At 38.9% G+C, this 20,962-nt stretch overlaps 2 protein-coding genes across 2 annotated transcripts; one reads left to right on the top strand and one right to left on the bottom strand.

The window, feature by feature from the left end:
- Positions 1–534: 534 nt before the first annotated feature.
- LOC119797796 (transmembrane protein 151B) lies at positions 535–9,367 on the bottom strand. Its single transcript, XM_038307008.1, has 2 exons — positions 8,921–9,367; positions 535–2,889 (listed from the first exon to the last, which is right to left on the bottom strand). The coding sequence occupies exons 1-2, from the start codon at positions 9,035–9,037 to the stop codon at positions 1,300–1,302; spliced, it is 1,707 nt and encodes a 568-aa protein (XP_038162936.1). The 5' UTR covers positions 9,038–9,367; the 3' UTR covers positions 535–1,299.
- A 2,376-nt stretch (positions 9,368–11,743) lies between these two features.
- LOC119797833 (dnaJ homolog subfamily C member 30, mitochondrial-like) lies at positions 11,744–16,041 on the top strand. Its single transcript, XM_038307057.1, has 2 exons — positions 11,744–11,983; positions 14,828–16,041. Exons 1-2 carry the CDS (start codon positions 11,765–11,767, stop codon positions 15,449–15,451), a joined length of 843 nt encoding a protein of 280 aa, XP_038162985.1. The 5' UTR covers positions 11,744–11,764; the 3' UTR covers positions 15,452–16,041.
- The last annotated feature ends 4,921 nt before the right edge of the window (positions 16,042–20,962 follow it).

The following is a 20,962-nucleotide window of genomic DNA, read 5'->3' as shown; positions in this document are numbered from 1 at the left end:
TTTCTAAGTTTGAAGACGCTTTGCTTCCCATCCAGGAAGATTTTTCAATTAAAAATGTCAGAAATAGCGTTGAGTTGCTTTATGCGGTAGCCCAAAAAAGCCTTGTTTTTGTTTAGAAAACATGCAAATTGAAATGGCTCCACCCCTTTGGAATGGGGGTCGTTTGGCTTCTTTTGTTAGCCTACAATGCCCCATACCTGTATATGTCTCTGAAAGGGTGTCGTTAAAGGGAATTGTTGGCCTGGATAATTAGGGGAGGTCTTCTGTTCCCCTGTATGAGGGTTGGGGCTGCGATGATAGGGAAGGAATCAACTCAATTGCTGAAATGTAGGTTTTTGAAAGCTGAAATCAGAGTCTACCCCCTCTGTTTAAGCTTGGTTTGTCTTTCTGTTTTGTCTACTGTACTGTTGGGCTACTGTATGAAGCATTTCTGACATTTTGAATTGAAAACGCTTCCTGGATGGGAAGAGAAACGTCTTCAAACTTGGAAACAAAGTCCAGTGGATTTTTTTTTTTTTTTGAATGACTGACCTGGAAGACTGAGAATCTTCACCAGCATGTGACTAACAGCTAATGACCCATTTAACAGCTCTTAATCAGTTTTTAGTCCCATCTTTCGGATTGAAACCTTAACAGTTCAAAACAATAACCTCTAAATTAGCATAAGACTGTTTAACAGTTTCCTTCATTTTATCTGCAGGAAAAGGAAAAATTACATAATGAGGATTTTAAAATTGATTCATGCTTTTCTAACAGATTAAGCAGGATCGTGCAGAGAGGACACATTAACATGACAAGAATTGTTCTCCCATCTGCAGACATTTCATTGAGCAAATTACACATTCAGGGAAAATTAAAGACTATGACCCTTTGTTACCATAGCAATGTTTCAGTCTACATTCATTCACAAGTATTTAGACCTCTTGAATTTTTCACTTCACATTTAAACCACAAATTTTCGTGTATTTTATATGACAGACACAAAGTAATTGAGGAAAAAGGGACACATGGTTTTGTTATTTGTTTGTGTCCATTCCTAACGGGCCACTGAGTCAGAACTTTGCATAGCCTCATTTCTCTGCAGATCCAGCTGCAGGTCTGCTTTTGGTAAAACAGCTATGGCTCAGTCTGATGGAGTGGAGAACATCTGTGAGGATAGGTTTTTAAAGCCTTAACACAGATTCTTAATCAGATTTAGTTCTTTACTTTGACTAGGACATTCTGACACATAGATCAGCTCAGATTTAAACCAGCTGTAGTTCTAGCTGTGTCTTTTGAGTCCTTTAAGTTCCAGTTTTTTTACAACACCGTCTCCACACACGATGACCCCCTCCTTATATAGTAGCGCCTTCTGTCCTCACCAGACTCTGACCAGTGCACAATGAGAGCAGGGAAGAAGTGGGCGTCTCTATAAGTTGGAGGACTGTCGCTGAGTGCCAGCTGGCTGGAGTCGGACCTGCAGCAGTGCTCGTCCAGGCAGCAGGCGTCCGACAGGCTGCTGCTCCGGCTCCTCCATGGGGTGACGGTCCGACGGGAGCCATACATGCGGCACAGAGAGACATGAGACGTGTCGGAAGAAAGGTGGGACAGCAGCAGAGCTCCGTGGCAGGAGAAGCCTGAGGAGCAGCTAGAGCTGGTGATGGTCCTCCTCCGGCCTCCTGCTGCAGCCTGTCCATTCAGCTCACTGCAACAGGTGAGGTCGTCCTGGTTCCTGAGCGCCCTGGAGCTCTGGGCATTGCTGTGCAAGAGAAGGCAGGTGGAGGAGGATGTGTTTGGTGCAGAGTTAGAGGTCTCTGTGTTGGTGCTAATGAGCATTGCCTCTGAGTAGCTGGGAATCAACTGGCGGTTGCAGCGTATGTGCCACTCCATCTCAGTGCTGTCCAGGGTGTCCACTCTAGGGATGACACAGCCGGTGTTACTCCCAGCAGGCCCGGCGTCATCCAGAGGGGAGGGGCTGCTGCAGATGTACTCCAACCCAAACAGTTTCTCTACTCTGTAATGCACGTACGCAGTGCGGTACTCGATGAAGACTCTCAGAGGCCAGGAGAGCATGAGCAGAGCAGCCAGCCAGAAGGCCGCCTGAGATGTGTACCATGGCATGCTATCCGGATCCACGCAGACTACCACGTTCTCCCTGAAGTCCACGTTCCTCAGCTGCATGCCCTCCCGGGCCTCCATGTAATCATCCAGACCTTCGATTTCAGAGAAGAACCTGGATCTCTGGTTGAGGTAGTTGTTTTCTGGGCCCGCCTCCGTGAAACTGAAACACTTGGTGAAGCGCAGGCGAGTCGTCGGATGTCCCTCCAGGCCTGTGAGTTCACGCGAGATGTCTTTCATTCCACAGAGGCTGTAGTCAAACTCTCCCTCAGCCACGTGGGTGTTGACCCGCTCGTGGTAGACCTGCGTGGTGGTGTAGGCGTCTCCGTTGCGGTATCTGATGACCTGTCGAGTCCTCCGGACAAAGTGGTAGCTAATAGCCTTCCACCATATGCAAGGCTGGGCCTGCCGCATCCGTAACACTCGCTCATACACGCTGTCCACGTCTGCTTTGGACTGTAGCTCGTTCAGGGCCATGCAGTGCCAGCACTCCACCATGTACAACCCGTAGAGCAGGAGCAGGAAAGCCAGTGGGATGTAGATGTACCCGTCGGAGCACGGGCTGTCGTGGTAGATCATAGAGTGCCCTCCGATCCCAATCCCAGAAGGGCCACGCAGCGAGGAGGGGAAGGACGAGGTGAGGGCCGAGTTGAAGCTGATCTTAGTGACCCGGGTCACCCGACACCAAGCCACCGCACCCAGACAGCTATACATGAGGAAGGAGAGCAGCAGGCAGCGCCAGTGGGACTCTCTGCAGACGCAGGCACCAAGGGACTGCTGGACCGGACGCTGCTGCATAAATAAGCAAAGACAAAAAGGAGAAATGAGAAAAAAGCACTCAAGGCAATGAAGCCTGTAAACATGCCAGGGAATCAACGGCATGCAGCAGAAATGCAAATGACTCCAGCTAAACCATAAATTGCAGCACAGCTCCAAACCCAGCACAACATAAATCAGACTGAAGGAATTGAGTTAAAGCTCCTGTCGTTCCTCTGAGACTCTGCATAATAACAGCCGACAGAAGACCATCGTTCAGGTGGTTCCACACAGCAAACTCAGCTGTGATGTGCAAGTGTGTTACAAGAGGATAGCAAGAACCCAGCGAGGTACGGAGGAATTCTGCTTGAAGAGGTAGATAGAGCTTACATTTTTACAAATAAAAGATGTAAGAAACAGACAGTCCAAAATTCTGCATATTTGCACCATACATATTTAATGCTCTGAACATCCATATTAATGATTTTTTTTTTTGCACCAAGTTTTTTTCTCCCACTCTGTTTACATCTGACCCCTGTTGCACTTTAAGAAATGGAAATGTCATGAGAGCCGTATGTATGTAAGCAATCTGTGTAAAGAAAATGACAAGTTGTCTAAGCATCAGGGTGCATACACAGAGCCTATCAGTGTAAGGATATTTTGACCATCTCAAATAATAAAATGTTTTGTTAGGTTTATTCTTTATACATCATGTGCATTGTTATTCTGTTAGCCAGATTATAAGGCCTTCCTTCACATTGTGGATGTCACTGTGTGTACGGAGGTCATCTAATCAGGACAGCCTTCATGTCTTTTAAAGATACACAGGATATGGACACATCTTGGAGCTGGTCTGATAATGGGGAGCTACCTGTAATTCTTGGGCATAGAGGCAAGATGCATGAAGTTCAAGACATGGATGGTGTGTCAGTTTCTGATACGGACAGCTAAGCATCAACATGATGCAACACATAGACTCATGAGCTATAAGAAGGAGAAGATGACCTTGTTTGGGGCTCAATCTTTGCCGGACGCTCGCTGACGTGATTTTTGAGCCCACAGCTGTGCAAGCTCCAAGCATTTTCTCTGTCCTGTAACGACCTGATCTGGAATAAACGCTGTTACTTTTTTACTACTGTTTTATAGTCCTTTTTTACATGGTTTTAACCAGTTTGAGTTAAGAGTAGTAAATTTGCCCCCAGGAAAAGAACCGGTGGGGAAGTCCCGAGGCGCAACTGCTTTTTTAGGGGACATAACTTCCTCATTTAACAGTTTTGTTTTTGAGAAATAAAAATCAGAAAGTTTGATGCGTATTGTTGGCCTTGTCTTCAAATTCAAAATAAGAAAAGCAAACATACTTACGGAAAAACCCAATTCACATGCAACTTGTAGGTGTGTTTATGAGTTACCTATGTCAAAAGATTACAGGTTGCTAATTAACGGACATAGCAACATTGTTGTCTTCAGTTGCTAATGCTAACCTTTTGTTAAACTATAACTGTAGCGAGTTAGATTTAAAGTTAAATAGTTGCTAATGCTAAACTTTGGTTAGCAATCTGCTAGAGTCCAACTGAATACTCAGCATAAATTCAGTTTAGCGCTCATTATCAACGCATTTAGGAGGAATATAGCGTTTCAATGAGTTTAATTGGTGTTATTCCAATGAAAAGGTTTTAATCTATTAGTTTTTTTGTTTGTTTAATGTAAATATATCAATCAGGACAAATGCTTCATGTATAAAACCTCATTTTATCACAATCTAATGATTTCTTTATAGCGCCAAATTCACAACACATGTCATCTCAAGGCACTTTACAGTTCAACCAGATCATCCAGTCAGATTGATACAAAGTTTTCTATCTAAGGAAAACCGGTTGATTGCATCGACTCATTGACTCAAATACAATCCCTCACACTAAGCATGCTTGTAGCGACGGTGGAGAGGAAAAACTCCCTTTTAACAGGAAGAAACCTCCAGCAGAACCAGGCTCAGTGTGAGCGGCCATCTGCTGAGGCCCACTGGGGTTCAAGATACAAGCCTTTAGTGGCTCAGACCTTAATGAAGACTCTTTCTGACGGACTTGAAGCTGGAAATGCAGGTCAGAGTTGCTCAATAAGGTACTGAATCAGGTGCTAAAGAAAGGCATGCCACATTGTTTATAATTTTATAAAAAAAAAATTTGTATTTCTTTTTCCTTGCACTTCATCCCCCATCCTTAAATCATGCATTTAATCTGTGGTTGTAACACAGTAAAGCACGAGCAGGTTAAAGTGGTTGAAGGAAACTGTGCTAGAGGCTGTTTATGGGTTTGCACTGGATGCCCTCTTCTCTGTATTAAAGCTCCATCAACATCTTTCTGCTTTAGCTGCAGAGAGTAACTTTCAGTTAGACCAGAAGGACAAAGTGCCACATTTGTAATAATGTTGAGCACTGCAATGGTCCCATTCAGCAAAGACTTTGGCAGCAGCCTATTTAATCAGTAAGAGGCTGGAGCCAAACTAAAGATAGCGACGTTTATCTCCATCATTTAGAGCTGTCCACCACTGTACTATCTATCTAATAGGCTCTGCATGCCTCCTGTGGAGACGTTCGTCTGCATGAAGTGTATTGTTGTTGACTGCCTGTGGTGCGTTTTGGAGTGAGAGGATTTATGGTGACAACCAGCCATCCATTACTGTGCTCTTGGACTGTAGGGGATGTCACACTCTGCAGCTCCCATGTCAGTCATTTAAGGAACTAGCAAGGATTGAATTCAGTCCAGGACCTGCAAATAAACTGGTTTTACCTCAAAACAGAGGCACATGTTTTAGATCTTTCTGGGAAAAAAAATGTTTGTATTATAACCTCCAGAAAAAAACCCATTTATTTTAAAAAGAATGTAAAACATTTAAAGCAAGCCTCCAAAAATAAAATATAAGTAAATGAGAGTGAATGAGAATACAGATAAACTTATTTTAATGGTTTAGCATAGAAAAGTTAAAATATTTTAAGCTATTAAAAGCTGAAGTCTAAATGCACTTAGAAATTCTTCTTAATAGGTCCCATTGTTATTTGAATTTTTATGTTTATTATTATTTTTCTCATAAAGGAGGTGCTTATATGAGGGCTTCATCATATTCAACAATTCAACAAATTTTGCAAATGCATCATGAGTCACGTTAATTTATGCATTTTAATGGCGTTGCAATAGTTGCCTTAGAAATGTCTCTACTTTTACTTTTTAAACACCCTCCCCATTGCATATTTTTGTCATAGAGACATGAAATTAGGTAAACTTGTAAGGTATCCTCAGACCTATGAAAAAGCCTATTAACATCATAGGTAACGACATTCAGGAAGTTGAACATTCTGGCTTCAATTTCCAAATTTTGCAATTTATAGCCTCTACATTTTATTATAGTTTAAACTATTTTCTAGATTGATGAATTATTGTGGTAGCATCTGGGGGGATTTACCATTAGGCAAAACTAGGCAGTTAGAAAGTCCTCCTTGCCATCACCCTAATTTTTAGCTCCCTCCATAGATTCCGGTTCACATTCAAGGCAGATATCTGGACCAAACCAGGAAACAGTTAAAATATTGCTTTAAATCATAATCTACTGAAAAAAAGGTAGAGTTTATCCGGCTCAACTTTATTTACCAAAAACAACTTAAATGTAAATTTATCTAGGATTTTAAAATGGAACCTAATAAACAAAAAACAAAAACTACAATGGAGTATTAGGGGCAGGCTAAAGATTTTTTTTCTTCTATTTTGAGAATGATGCTGTAACATTAAAAAAATGAAGTCGTGAAATTACGAGACTAAAGTCGTAAAATTACAAGAATAACGTTGTAATATTATGAGAAAAAAGTCACAACAAAAATAGTCATAAAACTATGAGGATAAAGTCCTAAAATTACGAGAAACAAGTTGTATTTTATGACAACTCTTACAAGAAGCCCTTTCTTCCCTAAAATGAGGAATGTGGAGCATCATGGGAAGTTATACTTTAGCATCGGTTTGACTAGATAACCCACCAGATGACGGCTGGTTGGCCTTCATCTGGTGGGCGGAGCTCCAAGCTTTCTTTCTGAAACGGGTTGTGGTATGACTTAATTCTTGTATATATTTATTATATATAATGAATATGTATATTACGACTTTATTCTCGAAATGTTACGACTTTATTCTCGTAATATTACAACTTTATTCTCGTAATGTTACAACTTTATCCTTGTAATGTTATGACTTTATTCTCGTAATGTTACGACTTTATTCTCATAATGTTACGACTTTATTCTCGTAATGTTACGACTTTATTCTCGTTATATTACAACTTTATTCTCATAATGTTACGACTTTATTCTCGTAATGTTACAACTTTATTCTCGTAATGTTAAAACTTAATTCTCATAATGTCACGACTTTATTCTCATAATGTTAAAACTTTATTCTCATAATGTCACGACTTTATTCTCGTTATATTACAACTTTATTCTCGTAATGTTACGACTTTATTCTCGTAATGTTACAACTTTATTCTCGTAATGTTAAAACTTTATTCTCATAATGTCACGACTTTATTCTCGTAATGTTACAACTTTATTCTCGTAATGTTACGACTTTATTCTCGTTATATTACAACTTTATTCTCGTAATGTTACGAGTTTATTCTCGTAATATTACAATTTTATTCTCATAATGTTACGACTTTATTCTCGTAATATTACAACTTTATTCTCATAATGTTACAACTTTATTCTTGTAATATTACGACTTTATTCTCGTAATGTTACGACTTTATTCTCGTAATATTACAACTTTATTCTCATAATGTTACGACTTTATTCTCGTAATATTACAACTTTATTCTCATAATATTACGACTTTATTCTCATAATGTTACTACTTTATTCTCGTAATGTTACTACTTTATTCTTGTAATATTACAACTTTATTCTCATAATTTTACAACTTTATTCTCATAATGTTACTTTATTCTCGTAATATTACAACTTTATTCTCATAATATTACGACTTTGTTCTCATAATGTTACGACTTTATTCTCGTAATGTTACGACTTTATTCTCGTTATATTACAACTTTATTCTCGTAATGTTACGAGTTTATTCTCGTAATATTACAATTTTATTCTCATAATGATACTTTATTCTCGTAATATTACAACTTTATTCTCATAATGATACGACTTTATTCTCGTAATATTACAACTTTATTCTCATAATGTTACGACTTTATTCTCGTAATATTACAACTTTATTCTCGTAATGTTACGATTTTATTCTCGTAATATTACGACTTTATTCTCGTAATGTTACGACTTTATTCTCGTAATATTACAACTTTATTCTCATAATATTACGACTTTATTCTCGTAATGTTACTACTTTATTCTTGTAATATTACAACTTTATTCTCATAATTTTACAACTTTATTCTCATAATGTTACGACTTTATTCTCGTAATGTTACGATTTTATTCTCATAATATTACGACTTTATTCTCGTAATGTTACGACTTTATTCTCATAATGTTACGACTTTATTCTCGTAATATTACAACTTTATTCTCATAATATTACGACTTTGTTCTCATAATGTTACGACTTTATTCTCGTAATATTACAACTTTATTCTCATAATATTACGACTTTGTTCTCATAATGTTACGACTTTATTCTCGTAATGTTACGATTTTATTCTCGTAATATTACGACTTTATTCTCGTAATGTTACTTTATTCTCGTAATATTACGAGTTTATTCTCGTAATAAAGGGAAAGAATCTCTAGCCTGGCCCTAACACTAAGTCGTAAAAAATCAAATGTAAAAGAAGAAGAATTTTAAGATTTAGAGCTGAGGAAATATTCTGGCAATTCTATGCTTGGCTTTCTATTTATTGATTTATTTTGAATCTCTATTTATTCAGTCCTGGAAGATCCTTACGTTGGACTTTTATGGAGAGTATTAAAAGTACTTTGTCTAAAAAACTTTTCCCATTAAACCGTTAGATGATGGGTTGACCCAGCAGAGGTCTTTAGCTGACCCCTCCCTTCACCTACCGCCTCTGGAGCACCGCTCTCTGCAGGTGAGTCCTCCTCCAGTTCCTCCTCCTCTTCAGCGGCATCGGGGCCCCTGGGCGCCGCTTCCTCTGTGCGGTCCTGGTCAGAGGAGAGCATCCTGCTTCTCTTTGCATGTCAGAGGAAAGTCAGAAGCTCATGCAGTCCGATCTGCTTGCTTCCCTGCAGGGATCCTCCTGTCTGCATGCCCTGTCCCAGCCTCCCTCAGTCCCCCATCAGGCTCTGATCCCGCAGACTGCTGCTGCTGCTGCTGTGCAGAGGGGGGGTCCCTCTGTGCTCCTGGCTGGCGGGGCGGAGGGGGGCGGGGTTCCGCCGGTAGTTCACCGCAGCAGAGGCAGCACAGGTTCACCATGATGAAGCAGGATGCGGTCCAATGAGGAGGCGCATCAATCAGCAGGACAGGCTCTCAGAACAGAACGGGCTGGTGCCAGAAACCATTCATGCTGCTCAGAAGAACTGACTTCCGGTTAAATTAACAGAAATATGGTTGCTACTTCAAAATAAAAGCTCACACACACTGAAAAAAAAATACTTTTTGGTCCTGTTAATATTACCTCGGTCTTATTTATTATAATAATAATAATTATTATTATTATTATTTTTACAAATGGCCTTTACGTCATAATTTAATATTAATAATAAGACACAATTAATATTATAAGCATTCTGATGGCATTTTATTGAAAGGATTTTTATCAATAACATAATATTAATAGAATAAAAATAGAATACAAAATCCCTTTAATCCTGGAAGGAAGGATCTGTGATAACGCTCCCAATTAAAATAAGTTCCGAACTAAACAGATGCAATTAATATGTACTTGGATATTAGGATAAACTTGGTGCTTTTTTCCTTACCTGACCATGTTTAGGTCAGAAACAGAAAATTGTTCACTTGCTGGTGGCATGATGGATTAGTTTTTAGCACTGCTGCCTTGTAGCAAGAAGGTTCCGGGTTCCATTCCTGGTCCAGGGTCTTTCAGCATGGAGTTTGCATGTTCTCCCCATGCATACAGGGGTTTTCTCCAGGTATTCTGGCTTTCCACCATAGTCCAAAAACATGACTGTGAGGTTAATTGGCTTCTCTAGATTCACGTTGTATGTCTATGTGCCTCTCTGTGTAATATAACTGAACTCCTTTGTTCCCAAAAGCCATCACGCTGTACAACTCCTCACTTGGGGGAAGGAGGAGGTGACAGGAAGAGGGACAAGGTTCAGCACCCCCCCTCCTTGGACATATTATGCAAAACATTACATATTGTCACTCATGTGCAATATTCTACTCTCTCACAGTACATCAACACATGACAACAACTGTGTAGTCTGTTTACTTTTTTCCTTATTTATAAGGTCAGTACATCTCTGCAGTGCAAGTGCAATAATCCAAGTCAACTACTGTGTAGTCTTCCCTTAGCTCTCTACTGTGCAGATATTTGTATATCTAAGGGAAACATATTCAAGGACATTACAACTTTTTTTATGCTTTTTTGTACTATAAACACTCTTTATATTGTCTGTCATATTTTTTTTTAATCTTTAATGGCATCTTGCTTTAACTCTTCGTATTCTGTATAAGCTACTGGAACCAGAATTTCCCTGAAGGAGTAATCACAATAGATAAATAAAGTTGAATCTGAGTCTATTTACTAGCAAAACAAATGTATATCTTTAGTTGATAAAGGACATTTGGTGGTAAAATTTACTTGAGTTGGTTTGTTAAATCAACTCTTTAAGTAAGTAAAATTAACTGTGAAACTTTAAAGGAAATTATATGTAGAAAAAGTTACCTAGCTTCTTCTAGGTATATTGTACTCCAAATAAAATAGGTCAGTTGCATAGATATATGCAATATATGCCATTCAATATGTATATAATTCTTCTGTATCACAACTAAAATTATATAATCAATAACATTAAAAATACCTTTCCTTTCATAATCATTATATGTTTAAAATAACAATAATTGCTACGAACATAACGATAAAATAACAGTAAAGATGATAAGTGGTAGTAAAGAATTAAAATGTTGACTTTATTTTATATTAAATGTAACAATTTCCGTCTTTTATTGCAGATGACACAACAGCAGTTTGTTTCAGTTATTTTTCTCACATTTATGTTGGTGTAGCTGTGAGGATTACGGTATATACTAATTATTGTTAGGAAGGAAGCTTGATTCAAGCAATTCAGTTTATTTCTATAGAATCAATTCACAACACAAGTCATCTCAGGTCACTTTACGGTTCACCAGATCATCCAGGCAGATTGATTCAAAGTTTTCTATCTCAGGAAAACCAGTTGATTGCATAAAACTGGTTACAACTCACACTAAGCATGCTTGTATTAACAGTGGAGAGGAAAAACTCCCTTTTAACAGGAAGAAACCTCCGGCAGAACCAGGCTCAGTGTGAGCGGCCATCTGCTGAGGCCCACTGGGGTTCAAGGAGACAGAAGCAGACATAGAAAAAGAAGTATAGATACAAAAGGCAACAGTAAAAGGCGGCCCCGTCCAGGAAACACACAGCCAGGCAGACGAGCTCCGAGCCAGCTCCCATGTCAGAGTATGAAGAGAGCACATCCAGTTAGTCACAGTCAGAGAAACAGGACTACACTGGAAAACAGGCCACTATTTTTATAATTTAAAACAATGAAAAAATTTTAATATTTAATTTTTCAATGCATACCGCTAACGAGCCTTATCATAAAGAAGAAACGGGCTCAGTGAATCCTCTGCAAGTGGTCATAATGTTTTGCCAGCCTTTCCTGGGTGAGGTGTTCCCCCGCTGGCCGCTGGGGGCGCTGTGGTTTAAAAACCTCCCCGGAAACATGGCGGAGGTCAGGCACTGTGCGGGAAGGGGAGCGTGTGAATCTGGACTAAAAATGTTTAAAAGCTACCTCCTGGGGAACCGAATCCAGAACCGAACCAAGGCGGTACCTCCTGGCTCCCTATCCGCCGGGTTTCTGTTTGATGACATTAAAAACCGGCGGCGGAAGGCGGAGCGGTCAGCTGCTGCTGCTGGAGGCCACCGGGACGGTTATGCAAAGGTGAGCAGCCGCCGGTTGGAGCTGAAGCCGGTATGGAGAAGGAAGCTTAGCTGGTCTGAACAGCAACATTATACCGGAACTAAGAGGGAATTAGGTTCAAATAGGACTCTTTTATAAAGGTTGTTCCTCTGTATGGAAGCTGTGATCAGTTCTGCTGGACTTTATCGCAGGGGCGAAGCTAGATGGGGGGAAAGGGGTGGCCATAATTACCATTTTTTCCCCTAATACAGACGAAAGCGGCAGTAATCAGTCTGCGCCAGGTGACGTCAATGTTTACCTCGGGCGCGGTGCATCGTGGGAAAACCACCATATTAGGTGGAAAGTCGAGATAACCCACACGCAGCTGTTCTTTCGGCACAATTATTTACCAGAAATGACACGATCGTGTTGTGTGAGAGGCTGCCAGTCCCGGTGTCGTGCCAAGGTAGTTATCCCTGCGAAAATTTGTATCCCCTCGTCGGGAGCGCGCACGGAGTAGGAAGAACAACCCGACTTAACTCCGCTTCAATTCCAACGTGCAGAATTTGAGAGGTTTTACGTGTATGAAAGTTGAGCTTTACTGTTTTATTCTTTACTTCACATGTTATAGCAGAATATCGCCCGTGATATTGATCTAAAACTAATAATAAAACACAAACGTTTGCTTGAAAGCTGGTCGCTGACAGCAGTGTCTACTCCTCCCTCTGAAAGCAAACAGATCCTTGTTCTTTTCCTCACGTTCATTAAAAAATATCTCTCATTGTTTCACAGTGTCCAAATGTTCTCATCCCATTGAAAACTGTTGGAAACCATATACTTGTAATAAAAATGAAATAGAAAATGGAGTGTACGTGTAATCATTAAAGACTATATGCAGAAGGAAATAATTTTTTCCCGGTTGAAATTTAGTACTTAAATCTATATCTGTGTTTATAGTAACGTAAAATTTATCTATGTTGTACTGTCCTTAATAAACAGTTTGTCTTCTAACATCAGCCGTTTTATTTCATCCCATTTTGCCAGAACTGGCAGTATGGGATGAAATAAAACCTGCTGTAATCTGTTCCCCCTGTCTAAATCAGGCAAAAAAGGTCCCAGCTTTTTCATTTTTGGCTTATAAGTATCTTTTATGATGACAACTTACCCCTGACACTTTGGAGTTGATTGACCTTTATTTTTTAAAGTTACAAGGGGGGAACCAATTATAGCAGGCCACCTGCTGTAATCTGTTCCCCCTGTCTAAATCAGGCCAAAAAGGTCCCAGCTTTTTCATTTTTGGCTTATAAGCATCTTTTATGATGCAAAAAATGATTTAGACAGGGGGAACAGATTACGGCAGGTGGCCTGCTATAATTTGTTCCCCCCCTATAACTTTAAGAAATAAAGGTCAATCAACTCCAAAGTGTCAGGGGTAAGTTGTTATTAGTTTTAGATCAATATCACCGGCGATATTCTGCTATAACATGTGAAGTAAAGAATAAAACAGTAAAGCTCAACTTTCATACACGTAAAACCTCTCAAGTTCTGCACGTTGGAATTGAGGCGGAGTTAACTCGGGTTTATCTTCCTACTCCGTGCGCGCTCCCGACGAGGGGATACAAATTTTCGCAGGGATAACTACCTTGGCACGACACCGGTACGGTAATTTCGCATTCTGCTTACTTTTTTCCACATAGTCAGAGAAACAAACTCAATCCTTTAGTCCTTCGTTTAGCTATGCTGCGGTTGTTTACACTACGCCTTTTCCACCAAAAATGGCGTCTTAGCAACAAATGTCACGTGACTGGCGGAGACCGATACTCAAGGGCAGTGGCGGCTCTAGACCAAATGTACCAGGAGGGGGCCAGCATTGTTTTAATGGGGGCCCAGAAAAGCATGAAATAAAAAACAGGGCAAGGGATTCAAATATATTAAGAGAGCTGCATGAAGAGAATTTTTTTAATTCAATTAGGTTTAAATAAAATTCTATGTCTTATTAGGTCAATATATATTCATAATTTAGGAATTTTTGACTTAATTTAAGTAAAAAATTACGTTTTCTGTCAAATCTGAAAAACTGATAAATTCAGCTGCAAAAATGAGTTTTGTTTTTTGTTTTGAAAAAATCATTTAGCAGATGAAAACTGGGATTCTATTTCAAAACCACTGAAGCTATCGCCTTATTGTTTTTAAATAATTAGTAAAATAGAATTTGTAAGAAAAAAAAAAAAATACATAAAAAAAAGAAAAGAAATAGATCCAAAGGAACTACCTATCAGTAACCATGTCTGTTCCAGTGCACATCCAGTATTATGTCTTCGGTACAGGGACCAGGACATGAGCTACAGGGGCACAGGCCCCTGTTGGCCCCTGTCTAGAACCGCACTTGCCCAAGGGGAATATTTAAACTTAAATTTTTTAATACATTAACAATTACTTGACAACAAAGACACTGTTGTTAATTATGCACATAAAAAAACTAACGTTAAAGATGGTGAGTACAGAATTTCTGCTCTTTTCAGAACTAGATTTTGTGTTAAGTGGGGCGAAGAGAAAATTCTGTGTCATCTAGGAGTCTTCAGTGAAATCAGAGATAAATAACTACTTCAATGATAACTTAATAATCCAGATATTAGCACAAGTAAATAATAATTTTATGCAGAACAATTTTTGATAAAAGTAGGTAAATAATGACAATGGAAAAGATGAGATTTTGAAATTATTTTTCTCATTTCTCATTCCTGTTGGAACAGAGGAGATTGACTCTGAGGTTCTGGTTCTGATCCGCTTTCAGCCGCCCCTCAGTCTACATCGTATACTGCCTGGACACCCCTATTAAAATGTTGTGGCTATGCCTCTGCTTTATCGCCCTTTGCCCTCATCCAGGGTCCCAGCAGCCTCCATCTGGATCCTGGATCTCCTCACTTTATTACCATCAGGAACTACAGCGGGAACGGGTCCGGATCTGAGCCCCTGTACAGAACCAAAACCGGCTACTATGACATCCTGGAGGTCTCTCCCACCGCCACCCAAGCCCAGATCAAAACCGCCTACTACAAACAGTCCTTCACCTACCATCCGGACAGGAACTCGGGCAGCGAGGAGGCCACGGTGCGCTTCTCCGAGATCAGCGAGGCCTACATGGTTCTGGGCAACAAGGGGCTCCGGAAGAAATACGACAGGGGTCTCCTGAGCTTGTCGGACCTCACTGCCAGAGCCAGGCCCTCCACCGGGGGCCTCACCGAGGGATCAGCCGAGCAGCAGGCCGGGGGCAGGCGGTCGGTGATGGGGGCAGACTTGAGAGAAAGGATCTTTGACTTTGATAAGTTCTACAAAGCTCACTACGAAGGGCAGCTGCAGAGACAGAAGGACATCCGGGTCCGGAAGGAGGAGATGCTGAAGAGGACGCAGGAGAACGTGGGGGACAAGCAGCTGGGCAGGATGACGGAGATCGGAGTGGGGATGCTGCTGGTGTTCGCTGTGGGCATTTTACTAAGCTTGAAGTCTTGAGGAAAGTTTGGTGGATGGAAAAGCTCAAATCGACTGCTGCTTGTTTCCTACGTCAGCGCAGAGAAACGACCCGGAGCCAGATGGTCCTGGACGTTTAGAACTTCTTGTACTCTCTTAAAACCGATGCATTAAGGACATAAAATAAAATATGCTTTATGTTTTCAGCAGGTGTCAATCCTCTGAGCTCGCTTAGATGCAGTGTGATTTGATCATCATGATGCCTCCATACCTCCACCATAGCCTTCTGTTTTACTGCCTGTAAAACTAACACCCTTACAGCTTCTTATGTCTTATATATTTCAGACATAATTTATCATAAAATTCACACCCTTAAATTATTTCTAAATGCTTTGCATACCACCCTATTTCTATTCATTCTGATTCTGATTCCTGTTTGACAGAATATGAACCCTGATCAACCCAAAATAACTGAGTGAGCCCCTCCTGGTAGATTTTATTTACTGAAGGTAAAACATTTCTTTTCTTTGACAGAGTATTAGGGCCAAGCTAGAGATTTTTTTTAAAGATTTTTTTTGAGAATTAAGTCGTAATATTATGGGAATAAAGTCATGAAATTACAAGAATAAAGTGATAAAATTACGAGAATTACGTCGTAAAATTACGAGAATAAAGTCGTAAAATTACAAGAATAACGTCGTAAAGTTATGAGAATAACGACGTAAAATTACGAGAATAACGTAAAAATACGAGAATGACGTCGTGAAATTCCGAGAATAACGACGTAAAATTCCGAGAATAACGACGTAAAATTACGAGAATAATGTTGTAAAAATACGAGAATGACATCATAAAATTACGAGAATAATTCTCGTAATTTTACGACGTAATTCTCGTAATTTTACGACGTCATTGTCGTAAAATTACGAGAATGACATCATAAAATTACGAGAATTACGTCGTAAAATTACAAGAATAAGTTGTAAAATAAAAAAATATAAAGTCGTAAAATTAAAAGAATAAAGTCAGAAAAATTAAAGTTGTAACATTAAGGGAATAAAGAAGTAAAATTAAAAGAATAAAGTCAGAAAATTACGAGAATAAAGTATTTTATGACAACTCTTCCAAGAATCCATGTCTTCCCTAAAATGAGGAATGTGGAGCATCATGTGAAGTTCTACTTTAGCATCGGTTTGACCAATCAGGAAATCTTTTAGAGGAAGCATCAAACTGGGCAGGATGTCAAAGTGGACTCTGGTTGCTGATTGGTGGAGCTGGTTGGCTGTCATCTGGTGGGCGGAGCTCCAAGCTTTCTTTCTGAAATGGGCTGTTGAATGATGACTCTATTCTCATAATATTATGACTTTATTCTCCTAATTTAATGACTTTATTCTCAAAATAAAGAAAACATCTAGCCTGGCCTTAATACTCCTACTTTTCACTAGATCTTAACAGAGAAAGGTTTTCATAGTGAGGTTAAAGCGGATAAAGGAGGAGCTGTGGTCGAAAACTGCAAGGACAGCAAATGGAATATTTATGAAATAACCAGAATCAATAAAAGGGCAAACACTTATGATTTTTCTGAAAGGGTAACAAATAAATGAAATATTCAGTTCTAACTTGGTACATTTGTAGAAAACTGTTGGGTTTTCTGTTTTTCACCGATGCATCATTAACATTTAAAGCTGTTGGGAAGGTTGGGATTTTGTATTTCTCTACTGATGAAGTCCTTGGGGCTTAATTCACAGCCATTAGATGGATTATTTTAACCTGTTTTTGGCTTTCATAAAGTCGCGTGTCCTTACAGATATTTTTTGGGCTTCCAGATTTATTGTGGTTCAGTTAATAATTATTTATGAAATGGATGTTTTGTTATGACTCCTGAGTGCAGGGTTATGATCAAGTTATTCTAAGCTATGTGCCTTTGATGCTTACTGTAAATGTTAAGGTTATATTTGTGCCAAATATAAAAGAAATCAACCAAAAAAAGCATTTCTGGTGTCTTTGATCTTATTCCTGTTAAATAGCTCTATTGTGTTTAAAATACTGGCAGTAAAAAATGGAAAGAAAAAAACAACTGAAATGGAGGAAACATGTTTAGTCTTGAATCGAATCGTTACCTTTAGAGTAAACAGCAGTAAATAAACTATAAGTAAAAAAAAAAAGATTTTATATCCATCTATCTATTCTAACATGTTTTTACCGTTGAACATTAATTTAAAATGTGCTTGTTTTTTCCCCCTAAATTTCAAATGTTTATTCAGAAATATTCATTTCCTAAAAGTATCTCTTTTTAGATTAATAGAAAACAAATTTTAGATAAGTTTTTACTAAAATAGCAGCAGCCCAAAAAAATAACTTAATAAATGTACAAAAATTGTATATTAAGGGAGAAGACATTTTTTTTGCACATTTTTTGTTAAAAAAAACAAAGGGAATATATATATATATATATATCTGCACTGCCTAACAGGTTCATTAAAGTTAATTGCTATAACTTAGTATCATAATGATTAAGGTTAAAAAATAATAAATAAATAGAATGTCTAGATTTGTACAGAATGGAATTAATGTTGCTGGAAAGTAAGTATATAAATATTGTGTTTTTTTATAATTTTGACAGGTCCAAAATATCTAAATATTGATTGATTGATGGATGAAGTCCCGCAAGACGTGACCTTTTGAATTTTGGTTAATAACTTAGAAAGAAAAGCCGAAATGATCAACATTTTTCTGAAAACAGCTGAATTGATCGTAGGGCTTAATCGGATTGATTGATTAATGAAATAATCGTCAACTAATGTACAAATCAATTAATTGTTAACTAGAGAATAAAGACTTTAAAACATGCCTTTAGCTGGCAAGAGTGACCCACTTAGAGCAGGAATTATACCAAAATTGCAAAAAAATATAAAAATTTTGCATTTAAGATAAAAAAATATATATTTTTGTCTGTCAAAATGCTCTAACTAGAATTCTTCAGACAGAAAAGTTTTAGTTTCACCTGGTTTGATTTTGTAAAAATCTTTGTGGAACCTTTGGCTATCCGATTATTAATCAATGAATCAGAAAAATAAAAAATTAATCGATTTGCAAAATAATGGTTAGTTGCAGCCCTAATTGATGGACAACAATTTTGTGAAGTGAATTTTGTTCCATTATTGCTGCAATCAAAGAACACAAAAAAACCCAACTAGAAATGATGCACTGAAAATCTTAATCGGAAAAGGGTTTTGTTTTTGAAATTTTGTTCATATTTTTTTATGATTATGTGTGTTTAATCATTGCGTCTGGATTGAGCTGCAATTTTTTTGTGTTCATTTGACAAATAAAATGTTGCTAACATCGAGCAGACCAATAGAAACGCGGAAAGCCCCGCCCACAGAAGTGAAAAGAACGTGGGGCCGCGGCTAACGATTATTTAGCAAATCAATTAATCACATTGTTTATAGCCCTAAAATAATGTGATCTGAAAAATGCGATTTAAAAGAATAAAGTTCGTAAAACTCCATCTGAAAAAAAGAAAATTTGAAATCATAAAATTTAAAAAGAAAAAAAAATTATGATGGAAAAGTTTGAGGTATAGTGGAGGATTTTCGCTAATTTTTAAAAAGACCTGCCCTCTCCACTTTAAAAAAAAATTGCACATGCACAACCCTGTACCCGCTCCCGAGAGGAAACGCCCATTAAATGTGTCCGAGAGCGCGCACAAACCCATTTCTCCTTGTACACGCTCTGTTTAACACTTGCTGTTGTCATCGCTCATACAAGCTTAGTTTCCAAAAGAAGATTTGAAATTTTTCCACTACGCCGGACTCACCCCCGGTAAGTGAAACGAGCATCTATGACGGCCTTACGTAAACATACCACCAGAATGATTGACATTTAGAAGGACCACTTATTTTGATGATCCACCTGGAAAAAGAACATCCTGCACTCTAGCTTTCAGTAAACAAAATAACCAGTTTTTATGAAAAAATCATGTAATTAAAAAAAACAAAAAAAATTTAAAACCTCTAGACTTTTTACAGATAAAGACTTCTTTGAAATTTTAATTTCTGGATTTAATTCTTATCATTCCAATTAGGAAAACCTTTGGTTATCTCTGGTTTGTTTTCATTAACATCTTTATAACTAGCAGCACAGACAAGACTCTTTTCTAGACAAACATTGGACATCGGATTTAAGAGGTCAGAAGGGTAGTTACCAACCTCACAACGTTGCGTTAAACTACTTTTTTTATTTCAACATTGCAATGAACACAAACATTAAGTTCAGTTAAATATTCACAAACACATAGGTTAAATTAGTGCAGATTTGGCCAGCCCAAGTGGGAAGTCACCTGACCTGCACACAGTTGTGGGGGGAAATGAGCTGCCGGTGTGGGTCCTTATTAGGCAAGACCCTTCATGCTAATGCCTGCTTTGTAAGTCACACATAAGAAATGGATAAAAACAACATTACATGAAATTTTTTTGAGGACCAGAATGTTCACATTTTGGACAAAGAAAATTATTAGTTTGAGAGAAGGAAGCCGTCTATGTTAGAGAAAGAAAAAACAACTTTAAACAGAGGAATCAATGCAGCAACTGAGTTGATCCCTTCTTGCTATCATCGCAACCGCAAACCCTTTACATGGAACAGAAGACCTCGCTTATTCAGCCAGGCCAACTATTCCATTTAAAGTCGTAGGGAAGCGGCTGTTCCAACCGTTGAAGTTCCCAATTCTCCTGAGTGGTGCCCGACTTTACACGAGTGAATGAAGTGAATGTGATTGGTCGTTTATCAAGGGGGGCAGGATTGTTGTGGTGGAAGGTTCGCAAGCAAGTTTGATTGTGGCCGGTTTGTCAGAAGCATCTTGCTAACCAGTTAGCAACTTAGCGCTAGCAGGTTCCCAATGGGAAATTCCATTGGGACCAAGTAGCACTAAATTGGTGACTTAGAAACGACGCTGTCAAGGAACGCTATGGACAGCGGAAACATGCAAGAGGAGGAGAGTTTAGTGTCGGAGGTCGTGGATGAGTCTCCTCCGTCATCCATTTTTTATTTAGAGGAGGAAAGCGGGGACGAAGATGTTGTGGAAGAGGACGCCAGGGCGGCAGAAGCTTGGTTTGGTGTAGAAGGCTTCCAGCCGTACGTGTTTGAGCCCTTGCCTCGCAACGCTGCCAGTTCTGTTAGCTCTACGCCTGCCGAAGACACAGACGTCCATCCCCGTGAACACTGGGACGCAACTCAATGGGAAAGGAAAGAATTCTGATTTCAACCGTTGCGTATATTAGCTGCGACATATGAATCAAGATGCTATGATCGAAACAATTTGATTGACAGATGATCGTTGATATATGATTGGCCGAATTTAGATGTTCAGGCTGACGAATAACTAACTGGCCTGCAGAAGATAACGGGAAAACCCCCCATAGATTTTGGGACATTTTTGTCTGATAAAGAGTACATTTATATACATGTTTAAGCCAGAATGATTTGACAGTTAAATATGACTTCCCTATGACTTTAACGACCCCCCCCCTTTCAGAGACATAGACAGGTATGGGG

This window comes from Cyprinodon tularosa, unplaced genomic scaffold (assembly GCF_016077235.1).
Source record: "Cyprinodon tularosa strain WSP-4 unplaced genomic scaffold, ASM1607723v1 ctg6, whole genome shotgun sequence".
Taxonomy (NCBI): domain Eukaryota; kingdom Metazoa; phylum Chordata; class Actinopteri; order Cyprinodontiformes; family Cyprinodontidae; genus Cyprinodon; species Cyprinodon tularosa.
Note: the sequence above shows the minus strand (reverse complement) of the source record. Positions and strands in the feature narration are given on the sequence as shown.